Source organism: Haemaphysalis longicornis, unplaced genomic scaffold, assembly GCF_048455015.1.
Source record: "Haemaphysalis longicornis isolate Haplotype H1 unplaced genomic scaffold, Haemaphysalis longicornis Haplotype H1 scaffold_5, whole genome shotgun sequence".
NCBI classification, from domain to species: Eukaryota; Metazoa; Arthropoda; class Arachnida; order Ixodida; family Ixodidae; genus Haemaphysalis; species Haemaphysalis longicornis.
In genome coordinates this window covers 152956410-152969772 of record NW_027526385.1, presented here as the reverse complement: position 1 = coordinate 152969772, position 13363 = coordinate 152956410, and the positions used below count along the sequence as shown (strand labels likewise).

At 48.9% G+C, this 13363-nt stretch overlaps 1 protein-coding gene across 7 annotated transcripts in view; it reads left to right on the top strand.

Annotated features, from left to right (window-relative positions):
- The window catches only part of LOC144138760 (uncharacterized), a 127175-nt gene extending 115366 nt beyond the window's left edge, over positions 1-11809 (top strand). For all 7 annotated transcript variants that reach the window (XM_077671175.1, XM_077671169.1, XM_077671171.1 and 4 more), the window contains one exon: positions 10578-11809. In XM_077671175.1, the coding sequence (XP_077527301.1) occupies positions 10578-10910 (333 nt within the window). In that variant the 3' untranslated portion in view covers positions 10911-11809. The remainder of the gene's footprint in view (positions 1-10577) is intronic.
- Positions 11810-13363: the final 1554 nt, after the last annotated feature.

Here is a 13363-nt window from a genome sequence, read left to right as displayed (position 1 = left end):
GTTGACAAGTATGAACATATAAACCGGGCTTAGACGTTTACATTTGGCTGTGAGAATATAAGACTATTGCGTAATATCTTTTTTACTTCGACCGGGTGGCTGAATCGAGTCACAGACAGACAGACAGACATACAGACAGACCGAAATTTCTGGGTTTAAGTAGCTCAAGAAAGACTATCGTCTTTAAAAAAACAGATGGGGTGACTCAGGTGACGGGGACGAGGAAACCGCGACCAAAAATGGCCGTCCCCTGCCGAGGAAGAAGTCATTTCGGCCGCCCGAACCAACGAGTCAAGAGCCTGGGCGGGCGTTTATGACAAACATGTATAACAATTTCCGCAGTGGGATTCTTCCTTTGAATTCCAAAAAACACGGTTCTCTACAACGGTATGTCTCCTCAGGAGATTATAGATTTAGTGATCCAAAGAAAACCAAGCGCCTAAGAAAATATATCTAGATAAAGCGAATGCACATAGTAAACATAGCTGTTGGTGTTCTCACTGGGTGTTTTAAATGCAGAGCATTTCAGTAACTCACGATGTCACCCGCGTTGACGTCCGTAGTCGTAGTCCACACCCCTCCCCCTACACTATATAAAAAAATACTATCCGGCGCATGGTTTCGATCCCTCGACCCTGCGGGCGGAACGCGATGTACATGGTGCTCTACCCACTGCGCCACAAAGCCGACACAGAATGGGAGGCTACGAACGCGCCTTATATCCTTGACTCATTCAAAGTACGTCAAGAAGCTGCTGATACAACGCATTCACTACCACCAACTCCCCAAACACTATACGTTAACGCAATACACCCACCCCCTATGCTACGAATTTACTCGAGTCCCCCTCGCGGGGAGATGGGCCCAATTTTTTCTCTTTTTTTTTCTTGAGTTGCACCAAACTGTACCAATGGTCGTTATATGGTTTTCGGCCACCTAATGGTCACGTATCGCGCGTTCCGATGGTCATGTTAGTGGCTGCGTTTGTGTTGTGGGCTGAAAACACGATCTGACGCATTGCTATCGTATGAATCCTATTAATCATACTTTCTTCGTTTTTTTAAATTTAGATATTTTTAATAGACATATTTTGTTATCTAAAACAAAACAAACGATATATTTTGGTAGTGTAGCGGGGGAGGGTGGGGTGGAAGCTTTGAGAGAGAGCAAAAGAGAGAGAGAGGTGTTTTTTTTTTAATTTAGGGTTAAACAAGGCGCGCAGGGAATGCGGGGGGGTGTCGACGGTAGGTACTAGCACATTTCACAGGGCCCCCATTTTTCTTTACGCACCGTTCCTAGAACAAGGGCGAGGTGCCTTCTCGTAATACCTGCCGGCCTTCGCGACGAATTCTTGGAAGCATGTCACGTCGAACCACCAACAGGGCACCTCCGCAGGGCACGTACGCACGCAAAGATCAACATGAAAAATCACTCGCCCCTTCTTACGGCCGGCGTCACCCACTACGTCCGGAGCTGCCGCGACTGCCACTGGCAGAAAACACCGCCGAGTAGTCTCGCCGAACTTCTGCAGCCGATCTTCGCCCATTGAGGCCCTTTTAACAGATTGGAATGAACCTTCTGGGCCCGTTTTCTGCGTCACGAGCCGAATACAAGTGCATTGTCGTTGCGACCGACTACATGACGCGCCACACAGAGACCGCCGGTCGTCCGAGGGGTATTGCACATGAAGACGCGGAGTTCTTCATCAACGAGTTTGTGTTGCAACATGGAGCCCCTGAATTCCTACTCATCTACCGCGGAACAGCCTTTACTGCGGAGCTCATACAAGGAATTTTAGGCTACAGCAACACAGATCACCGAAGGACCACTACCAGACCCAAAGGAACGGACTAATGGAGCGTCTGCACAAGGCGATCGCGAATATGCTGTTTATGTACGTTGACGTTGAACATTAGACGTGGGACGAAGTGCTCCCGCATGTCACGTTTGCGCACAACACGGCTATCCAGGAAACTACGCTGATGACACCATTCGAGTCTCTCTACAGATGACGGCCGACTACGATGTTTGACGTTATTCAGCCACACCTAGAAGACGCCGACCTCGACGTCGACGTCGAAGGGTACCTGCAGCGTGCGGAAGATACCTGCCAGCTTACTCGCATTCGTACAAAGGACCAGCAGCTGGTGGATTCCGGACACTCCAGTTTGTGACGCTGAAACGAGCGATGATGTGGCTGTCTGAACTCCCAGTGGTCGAGGCGGTCTGAGTGCGACGGTATTTCGGATCCTACCGAATTCTGCGACGTGTTAGCCAACTTACCTATGAAGTAATCCCCAATGGTGATTCCTGCACATCACGACGACGCACGCGGCCCGACGTCGTCCACGTGGTTTGCCTCAAGCTTTACTACGCGAGATAACGGGCTTTTTGTTGTTTGTTTGGACTGTCGTTTTATTTCAACATTGGGTTGATGCAACCTTAGATGGGGGGTAGGGAGAGGGTAATGCCGCGAACCATGCATTGGGTTTGTTTCTTAAGTGTTTTGATTTTACTGCCCGCGGCCGCGCCTGTCTGCGTTATGTGTGTGCCAATTGAAGCGCATTGCATTCTGTATTTTTTTTATGCCGCATGAGCTATCTTATTTGATAGGGAGAGTGTTTTGCCCTGTCGTTACTAGACTAGAACATTCTGCTTTGATGTACTCCGTTCTCCATGTGATTCCACGTTTCCCGAAGCAATCACGCCGAATTATATATGGCTGCAAAGCAGACTCCTCTGCGTTCAATTCGACGACACTCGCCGGCACACGTCACTTTTTAACTGCTCCTTCGCCGCTGAGTAATCTTTTGAGTTAAGAAGGCAGCAGACGTTCGCTCCAATAAACTTTGTTCCTTCATGAAAGCTGCGTCGTCTTTAGATACGTGACGATATTGAACTTAAACCTAGTGGCTGAATAAACAGATTGAAAGCAAACTTAGGTCGGCTCAACGCTACATGAAGAGACAAATGATAGGAGTAACATTAAGGGCGAGGAAAGAATTTTCGTCAACCAGAGGACAAACTAGAGTAAAATATATCGTATACTTAAAATTAAGAAAAAAAATTTACTTGGGCTGTGCCACGCAGTAAGGCGAAATGACACTCGGTGGACTACCAGAGTGACAGAGTGGATGCGGTGGGACGGGTCTAGTAGAAGGGGAAGGCCAATTACTCGATCGAGAGTCGAAATAAGGAAACTCGGAGGCGGAGAATATCCTCGGACGGCCATGGACCGAACAACTGCAGATTAATTCGAGAGGCCTTCGTCCTGCAGTGGATTCTAGTGGACTGCTGCTGATGGTGATTAGCGAAAATGGTTTTAGGCTTAAGTCTGGCAAAAGAGACTGCCTCCTATTTTCGACGTAGCGATGTGTGCAACTGGAGTAGTGCCTTGTGCTCAATGTAACCAAACTTCAGCTCAAAATGGGCATGCTGTATGGGTGTTTTACCTGTAATTTTTCTCACGTGTCTGGTTTCTTGAGCTGTCTTTTAATAGTGTATCATTACTACTATTATTCGGCTCATATATACCCGTAAAAATATTGGTACTTGATAGCTCTTTTACGCAATGCCTCCAGGCCGCGATGGGAAAATGTTTTTTTGTTTAATTGAGGAGGAAGCAGTTTCACACTCAGCGAGAGACAGCACCTCAAAACAAGAGGACAACAGGGCACAGAGACACGGCGCTGTATCTATGTGCCCTTTGGAAGTTTTGTGTTTTTTGCGCTTTTTATTGCTAGATATATAACAACTTACCCGTCTGCAATACGTGTGACAGTTTTATATATTGCGGATGCCGAGATTTTAAAGAAAATATCTAATATTATCAAGAGAGCCTGTCTTTTCCGTGATTTATGGAGGCTATGCTGAGAGGCGGCCTTAGAAATCGGGGTCCTGGTCACCGCTGCCTTCGCCACAACCGGCACCCTACGCCCTCTGATTTACCCAATGTTTCTCCTCATAACCTCGGTTGCATTAAAATATACTAATCGCTCGTTATAATGAAATCGCTTTACTCGAAATATCGCTTTATGCGAAATTTCTTCTGGTCCCAACCCAAACGCATGCATTTTAGTCCGCATTCCTCAAAGCGCACGCGGAGCTGGACCTGCTTAGAGGGAAGGGGTGAGCGGAGGCGTCGCTGAGCAGCGGCGAGTGGCGTCGGCCCAGCGGCGAGTCAGGCTGTCAATTTCGCGGGTCGACGCAAGCTGGTGTTTCCCCGATGATTTACTAAAGCTGGTCATTGTCGATTTGCGCCATCCGACTTTAGATAAACGGTCCAACTGCATGGCAGGGTGTTTGAATTTTGTCCGAAGACATTGTTCAATGGCTCGGACGTGGCGGTGCGCGAACATCGACAGTCGAACCGTAGAACTCGCAGTGTCGTCGACAACGGGACGCCGAAAAACTTTTCTTATGCAAACTTCACGGCTGCATGCCTCGGGATAAAATTGCCGAGTGATCATGCAAAGCCCCTAGTGCAAAACAGGTCACTCGTCATGATTGTGCTGTGTACCCACAATGAGCGCTTAATCATTTTTGAGCTCAACAAATACAACCTCAGAATTGAGCGATGGCATTTGCAGCACTTTCCAACGCAAAACTCTCAAAGCGTTCCGCAAAGCCAGCACCACCCTTTATAAAAGTTGTCACTGCCTTCCCTCCTCATTCGCTCTGAATACATTGCATTCGCTCTGAATACACTGAATACATTGTGTTTTGATTCCTCGCAGTTGTGGCGCAGTTAAAGCTCAACTGCTTTAGCTTTTCTCCACTGGGCTCTTATATCGAAATACCCCTTATAACAAAATTTTTAGCCGTCCCGCTGACTTCGTTATAACAAGGGATTGCTGTAACTTTGAAATCTTCATTAAAAATTGTTATTGTTACTTAAACATCAAGATTTACATGCACACTGAGGAGGCATCTCAGAGCAGGCGCAATGCGTCCTTGGTGCGATTTGGCCGAGCAGCTCTTGATGTCTTACCTCACGCGGTGAGTGCAGTAACACATAAAGCCCATCAGCCGAAACTTGACGGAGCTTGGAAAGCGACCGTTCATGGCTTTGACCTTCCACGCCTCAGCACATTAACTTGGCTGCACACTGCCTGTGTATGGGGAGTCGGCATTTTCGGTGTCTGTACTCACTGTCACTAGATAGACGGAGATTTCCCTTGTGGGTTCCATGTCAATGTTTTCTGGTGCATTTATTATGTGTAGAGGGATTGCAGAAGCATGCCACACTTGATACAATTGTGGGCAGTCGTTCGTGCTGATATCAGTAATTAGGTTAGGCACTCTCACTTTCGTTATTGATAAATCCTTTTAAGTCTGTATGGCCGCTTATAAAGTACTCAAACGCTACGCAACCCCTTTTAAGGCAAAGCTTTGTACCTCTAACAGCCCACGGTTCTTTCGCGGGGTGCGCGACAATAAGCTCCCAACGCGCCGGAGGGTTTCACTCACGCACCACGCTGTAGATGACGCGGCGAGTTTACCCAGAGTTCACCGCGCAGAGATTCCCGCTCGCCGGAGGGTGTGTCGGCGGTACGGCTTTGTCGTCTGCTTTAGCGAGGGTAGTTTTTGGCGTAGTTTAGCACAGCTTCGCGCCCATTGCGCGCTTCCTTCGCATGGTTTGATTTACTTGTTCTACAGCACCTCCTGGTTAACCCGGACACGGCGGAATTGAGTGGTCGTATAAGAAAGATACGTTAGGAACTGGTTTTCAGGGCGGGAAAACAAGCAACCCAACCGACCTGACAAGCATGACCCCTCTACCAATAGATATCGAGCAAGATGCCGACTTCTATACAAATCACCATATGGCAGTGGAACTGCAAGGGGCTTCAGAGCTAAGAGAAACCAGCTGCAAGCCCAGTTTTCCAGGTTAGGTGAACAACCCGAGGTCATAGCATTACAGGAGACAGGACCCAACACCAAGCTTCTCAACTACACAGCACACACACACACCCCGATCACCCGCAACTAGCTAAACTCGTCAACACAAACATATGCACGTCAACTAACGAAATCACCAACACAAATATACCGCACATATTCACCACTCTATTGCCAGTGAAGAAGAGACAACAGCCGATCCACGTGCTCAACGTTTACAGCCCTCCAAAACAGGCGACCCACAACTTCAAGCCCGTCCTGCTTGAAGCTATGATAATAGCCAGAAACGAACCCCTGATAATAATAGGAGTTTTTAATGCTCCACACGAGGCGTGGGGATACCGTAAGACAACAAGCAAGGGGAGGAAACAAGAGGAATTAATGAATACTTTGGGTCTCACTATACACAATACACAACGTAATGCGAAGGCAAGATAACCGCTGGTCATTAAGGGCAACAGAGTGGATCCCTAGAGAAGGCAAGCGTTGCAGGGGGCGGCAGAAAGTTAGATGGGCAGATGAGATCAAGAAGTTTGCGGGGATAAATTGGTCACAGTTGGCACAGGACCGAGGTAATTGGAGAATAATGGGAGAGGCCTTTGCCCTGCAGTGGGCGTAGATAGGCTTGTGATGATGATGATGATGATTATGATGATGATGATGATGATACACAATACGCCAGGAACCCCGACCCTGATCGGAAACAGCGTACAAAGGGACACAACCCCGGACCTAACTCTAACGCACAAAATAGTAGCGGGAAAATGGAGGATCACCTCTCAAAACCTCTCAAGACCGCCATATAATAGAGTTAAAAGTCAACTACACGACGCGGCTGGCACGTGAGCCACCCAGGAAACTCCTTACCAACTGAGATCTATTCAGACAAAAATGTGAGCAAGTAGAACCACCCAAAGAACTTACAGAAAGCAACATCAGAGAATGGACGCAGAACATTTTGAAATGCAAAGAAGACAGCGATGCACCAATAGACCCCATGATCCCGGCACCGTGCGTTGATTCTAAGCTACAGCACATGTGGGACGCGTATCGCAGCATCGAAGAGAGATGGAAAAAACACCGGCACAGGAAAGCACTGAGAAGGAAGCTAAAGATTCTTTAAGATAGCAATGGCCAAACACGCAGACTACCTGACTCGATTACGGGGGCTCCAAGTGTGCGACGAAATGCGCGGCACACTATCGATGAAGCGCACGTGGGCGATCCTACGGAAACTAGTCGACCCCAGTAACAACAAAACAGAATCAGCCAATAAGATCACGAAACTTATACAAGATTACGACGGCTCGGAATTACAGATGCATGGAGAGCTTATAAAACTATATGCAACGCAAAATGATAGTACGCGCTCCCCACCTCTGCATTATATGGGCGTGAGAAACGAAATGCTAGACGCCGAATTCACATTCGAAGAGGTGCACGCCGCCATCCGAACACTCACAAGAGGGACCTCACCTGGAGAAGACAACATATCTAACAAGATACTATGACATCTAGAGGAGACGGCGACTGAGACTCTAAAAGACTACTTTAACAAGGTGTGGCGGGAGGGGGAAGTGCCCCCTGACTGGAAGCACGCTAACATAACACTCATTACAAAGCCAAGCAAGCCAATCAAAATAGAAACTCTGACCAGTATCACTTACGTCGTGCGTGGGGAAACTCATGGAGCAAGTTATGAACTCTCGCCTAGTAGATTACTTCGAGACAAACGACATGCTACCACACAACCAACTCAAGGCTCTTCACTCAGGACGCACTTCTATAGATTCAACACGACTTACTGTACCACCCACCGAAAAAAGAGAACGCAGCCATTTTAGCCATTGACCTCCACAAAGCCTTTGATAACGTCTCGCACAATTCAATACTCACAGAAATCTCCACGCTCGGGCTAGGAGAAAGAACATTCGCCTATGTTAAATCCTTCCTCACAGGCCGGACAGCCAGGATGAAGTTAGAAACGTCCCAAACACAGATCTTCAAGATGCCAGACAAGGCGACCCCCCAGGGAGCCGTATTTTCGCCTTTACTCTTCAACCTCGCAATCCGACCGATGGCCAGAGCACTATACAGCATATCAGGACTAAGATCAACGATATACGCAGACGACATCACCCTTTGGGTCGACTGGGGCAGAGACGCCGACATCGAACAGAAGCTAAGCACAGGCGCCGTAATAATCGCGGAACTCGAAAACAAGGCGGGCCTCACTTACTCAACAACAAAATCCGAACTGATGGTCCTTCATCCCCCCAGGAAGAAACGGGCCACCCAGCAAAGTCGACATCGGAGGACAAAACATACCCACCGTCTCAAGCTTAAAAATACTAGAACTACGGATGCAGTCCAACAGTGGGACAACCGAGACGGTACGCGTCTTACGGTCACACACGCTACAAACAATTTCCATGCTAAGCAAATCACCTGAAGGCAACGTGGCCTCACACAGGAAGAGAGGCTAAGGATCGTACAAGCCTTCGTAGTCAGCAGATTCTGTTATCACCAGCCGTATGTGAACTTAACCCAATCGAACAAAGACTCGCTCGATACTCTACTTCGGACAGCCTACCGCACGGCCCTGCACATTCCCCACTCTGCTTCAACAACCAGACTTGCGAACCTGGGCACACACAACACCGTAGGCGAGATAATCGATGCCCATCGCACGGCACAGATGCACAGGCTGGCGCAGACCACAACCGGAAGGTCCATACTGGAACGGATTCAAATTCATCTGCCCCACACCGACTCCGCTCCGGCCAGGATACCAAAAAACATCCGAGCCCTAATCAAGGTCAAACCCACCCCCAGAAACATGCAACCGACCTTCCACGCGGGAAGAAGAGAGGCACGCACGCAGTACCATTCGCAGCACTACCCACCAGACAAGCGCACCGTGTATGTGGATGCGGCACGGTACGCCGGCAGATTAGCCTTCGCAATCGCAGGCATCGCTTCCGCCACAGAAACGCAACCAACAATCAAAGCCACCATGTGTACAACAAAACCCACCACTTCAGAAAAAACAGCCCTGGCTCTCGCCATATGCAAGACGCCAACACCGACCGTCAGACTCACAGCAGGCGCTACGCAATTATGAGAAGGGCAACATCTCAGCCTCGGCACTACAAATTCTCCTAAAGATACCTCCCGACCAGCCCGTGATGCTGCTGTGGACCCCAGCTCACACTGACGTGGGAACCAACGAGGTAGCTAATGAACAGGCCCAAGCATTAATACCCCGGGCGAGCCCTTCTCTTGGTTGTACGCATTGAGCACTCGAGGTCACTGGGTACGCCCTCACCACATACCGAGACATCACACAGCACTACCGCCTCACCCGCAGAACACTACCCCCGCCCAACGCCCAACTTACGATAGAGGAAGCACAGATGTGGCGCACTCTACAAACCCACTCCTTCCCCCAGCGCACGTAATTACAGCACTCCCACCCACACCTCTTCCTCTCCGCAGAGTGTCCGAGATGCCGCAGCCTCGACACGCTATACCAGTCTTTGTGCAAGTGCCCCGCGGACCCTTGGTGAAGACCAATTCGGTTGTGTTTTAAGATGTATAACAAAAGACGAAAGAAGCAGCTGGTTCTGATAGCTAGCGATTATAAAAATTCCCTCAGCTTTCTCGCTATTCTCACACTTTCTTAACTAACTATTTTTAATCGGCATAAATGGGAATCACTACGCTCACATGCCGAATTGTTTTGGTATCTGCGCTTGTGTCGCGCTGTGGTGTATCCCCGAGATAGCACATCAGGATGGCTAGGTTCCGCCGTCTCACCCTTTGAATGACGCTCTTTTCGTTTTCTGCCTGCCGACGCTCGGCCGGGCTACAGCGGCGACGTCCGCCGCTGTAGCCCGGCCGTGGCCGACGCTGCTGCGTTCTGGACGCCACCCCCGCGAATTCCAGGTAATGGCTGGCAGAATATCTGGTTTCACTCTTTGTAGAGCCACGTGTGTGAATTCAAGTGACGTCGCATGAACAATTGTGGTTTGTGTTGTTTCATGCTTTGCTTTCCAACCACCTTCACAGCACTGTCTTCAAGTTCCATGTTAGGCGCGAAAGGCCATATATTTTATTTCCTGTCCTGTTCTTGTTTGCAACATATCAACTTTTTCGCACGTTCTTCCACGGAGTCATTTGCAAATGCACGGCTGCGCACCGTCATTGTGCGGGACGAGCTGTTCGCTGGTTAAACGTTTGCGCTGTATTTGTATCTCCCGTAATTTGTAAAATGTTCTGACAAGGGCTTCCATGATGTCTTCCTTGGCGTTTACAAGGTCAGCTTTCAGTTCCTCCTTTGTATTGGATAATTAATTTGGCATTCCGGCTGTGCGTACTGTAGTGCAACAGAAAAGGCACGCTAGCACTCCAAAGGTCCTCGCAAATTAAACACCTGTGCTAACCTGGTAAAAGCAATCAGCGCTAAAATTAAAACCTAAATGTATCCGAGCGTTTTCTTTTCACGAACCGAATGGCGGTGACAAGAAATGGTCTTACAAATGCCCAATGCGCTTGCGAATAATATAAATGGGTCCGCTCAACATATATAGCTGGATTGTCACTGCGTCCTTGGAAGCGGTATTCAGTTCCGTCGTGCTCTTCCCATAATATTCTTTTTCTTCGTTTCGTTTCAGAAATGCCTTGGAAAGTTCCAGATTCCAAAGCAACGTGTTGAAGAACATGTGGCCGAATTGAACAACCACAGCCGTTACGACTTCCTGACAAACAATTGCCAGAAGTGGCTTAGGGCGCTGCTGAAGAAAATGAAAATTCCCGACTGTGATGTGTATATCGATGGCGAAGAGGGGCTTTTTCTGGGCTCGGCCGCCATTCTGTGCGCTGGTGTAGGTTACAGTATCTACTATATGTGCAAACAAGACAACTACACTCGTAATGAACTTACGGGGCCCCCTGCGAAACGGAAGCGGTACGAATATGGCATAAAAACCGGTAGCAGGATAATGTAAAAATGCAGGAACTTTTCTGAGTACCTTTTATCCGTCATTTTATCTAATATGCAAAAGTGGGTTGCAAATGGTATCTATGGCGATGCACGTTAGCTTGTCCGCACCTTTTCGGCCGCAAAACATTCGATGTTACCACCTACGTGCGCCCTGTTATTGGCGCCATCAAGTGCCGCTCTTTTCCACTCGAACCTGTACTCTTCCTGTGAATGAAGCCCGACACCAGTAAAAGTAAACATGGCGTGTAAAAATATCGCCGGTAGATGCTGCAGTATCTACTGGGTGTGTAAACCACAACAACGGCTGTTGTATACGCCTACGCAGTCGACGCACCGCCGCTCCAGTGGCCTACCACGAATGCGCTAATAGAGAGGCGAAGTTGAATTTTCCCGGGAAAGGACAGCGTTGATTGTATTGCAGCGAAGCTGTTAGTCTCTCGTTGGTCGGAAAAGTTTGTGTCCCAAACAAAAAACCCAGTCAGGACCCAGCAGTTCTCGTCCAAGACACCGAGCGCATGCGTCACGCTAATCAGGCGTGAAGCATCAGTATTCGTGTTAAGAAAAAAACACAAAATAAGCATCGATACCGCATGACGGACGATAAAGCACCGGTGTACAATGGGAACCCCAATCCCTCATCTGTTCTGGTAAAGATTAGGTTTCCCACTGCTCTCGAAACGGGAGGGGCGTTGACGTCATTCCAGGGCTAGCGCATGCGTCAGGCTAGGCAGTACCCAGCAGTTCTTGCCCAATAGCCAAGACGCCGAGAGCATGCGTCAGGATTTGCCGCCAGTAAAGACGAGTGCAAGCGACAAGCCCGCCGAGACGAGGAATATTTCACACCCTCCCCCATAAGCATGTGTAGTGGTTTACAACAGCTGCTCTGGGGCCGAATTCTCTAAAACGACGCGGCGTCGCTTTGAAACGGCGGGGCGGCGCCATTGAGATGCATGTGTTCTGGGGTTGTGGGCGTCGCTTTGAGGAAGGTGTTCTAGTAAGTGCAGCAGAAAAGCATTGTGGCAAGGGCGCGAAGCGACAAGTGAAACGATGGGGGGCAGTCGGCGTCGCTTCGCGCCCTTGCCACAATGCTTTTCTGCGGCCCTTACTAGGAGAACACCTTCCTCAAAGCGACGCCCACAACCCCAGAACACATGCATTTCAATGGCGCCGCCCCGCCGTTTCAAAGCGACGCCCCGTCGTTTTAGAGAATTCGGCTCCTGGACATCCACTTTCGCAGGGCGGGATGGCGTCCATTTTGCGCAGCGGCGTCCTTTTCGTTGAACAAGAGTAAGGGGATTCCCGTCACGCTTTTTGCCTGCTTGGTTAAGTGGCTCGTGCAGCCAGCGGCCGCTTTGTACGCATTCGTAAGTAGGGGAGCGGGTGCCTCAGGCTGTGCGGGAAGACAGCACTGAATCGGGGTGTGCGACAGCGTGCAGACCGAGCTGCACGTACGGTTGTCAGGCGCGGCCGGGTTGCCCGGCGGGCGTCTCTCTCGGTTCGGGAGTGCGGGACCGAGGGTACGCTCCCACAAACGGTTCGCGATGTATACGGTGGTAAAACTGAAAGCCCAGACTGCAACAACAGTAGCAAAAAGGCCAAGGAAGCAATCCATCGGTGTAATTCCAGAGATTCCCTGCGGAAGCGTACCAGAAGGAAAGACGGCAAGCATGTATCCAAGAGGCTGGGAAGGTGAAATAAGCTGAACATTTCCAGTCTTTAAAAATCCGAACTAGTGTTCTAAAATCATTCCGAGACCCCCCCCCCCCGTTCCTCCACTTTCTTAATATAATGACGTGCTGTCAATGGTTGCTTCCCCCGTATGATAACGAACTTAAGGGTTGTTTAGCTGGTGCCGTTTGATAACGTCCATATATAGCACAATAGGTTCATCCATGGGTGAAAAAAAAGTTTCTCCCAAGCTACCTGGCACTTACTAGCTGCGTTCATTCCTGGTATTACAACGTGTTCTGAATGCGATTAAAACTGTTTCAAAACAATCAGCGAACTGGAATTGCCGAAACTATCTTTTTTCCTATTGTACATAACACCGCTACAGATTGTTCGATATACCACTTCTTGTTCTTGTGTGTGCATGCCCTCTTGAAATAAGAGCCTCTTTTTAGTCTCTGTACCATTTTTTTTACCGCTGTCAGTGGAAAGGCTAGCGGCTGGTTTGCTTTCTCGTTACTTCGAAAGGGTTTGCGTTGGTATGTGAAGTTATTGAGCATTCTATTTATCTGCCCATGCTATTTTTGTTTACGTATTAACTGTGCACTGACAGATTGTTCGATATACCACTTCTTGTTCTTGTGTGTGCATGCCCTCTTGAAATAAGGGTCTCGTTTTAGTCTCTGTACCATTTTTTTTCTTTTTTACCGCTGTCAGTGGAAAGGCTAACGGCTGGTTTGCGTTCTCGTTACTTCGAAAGGGTTTGCGTTGGTATGTGAAGTTATTGAG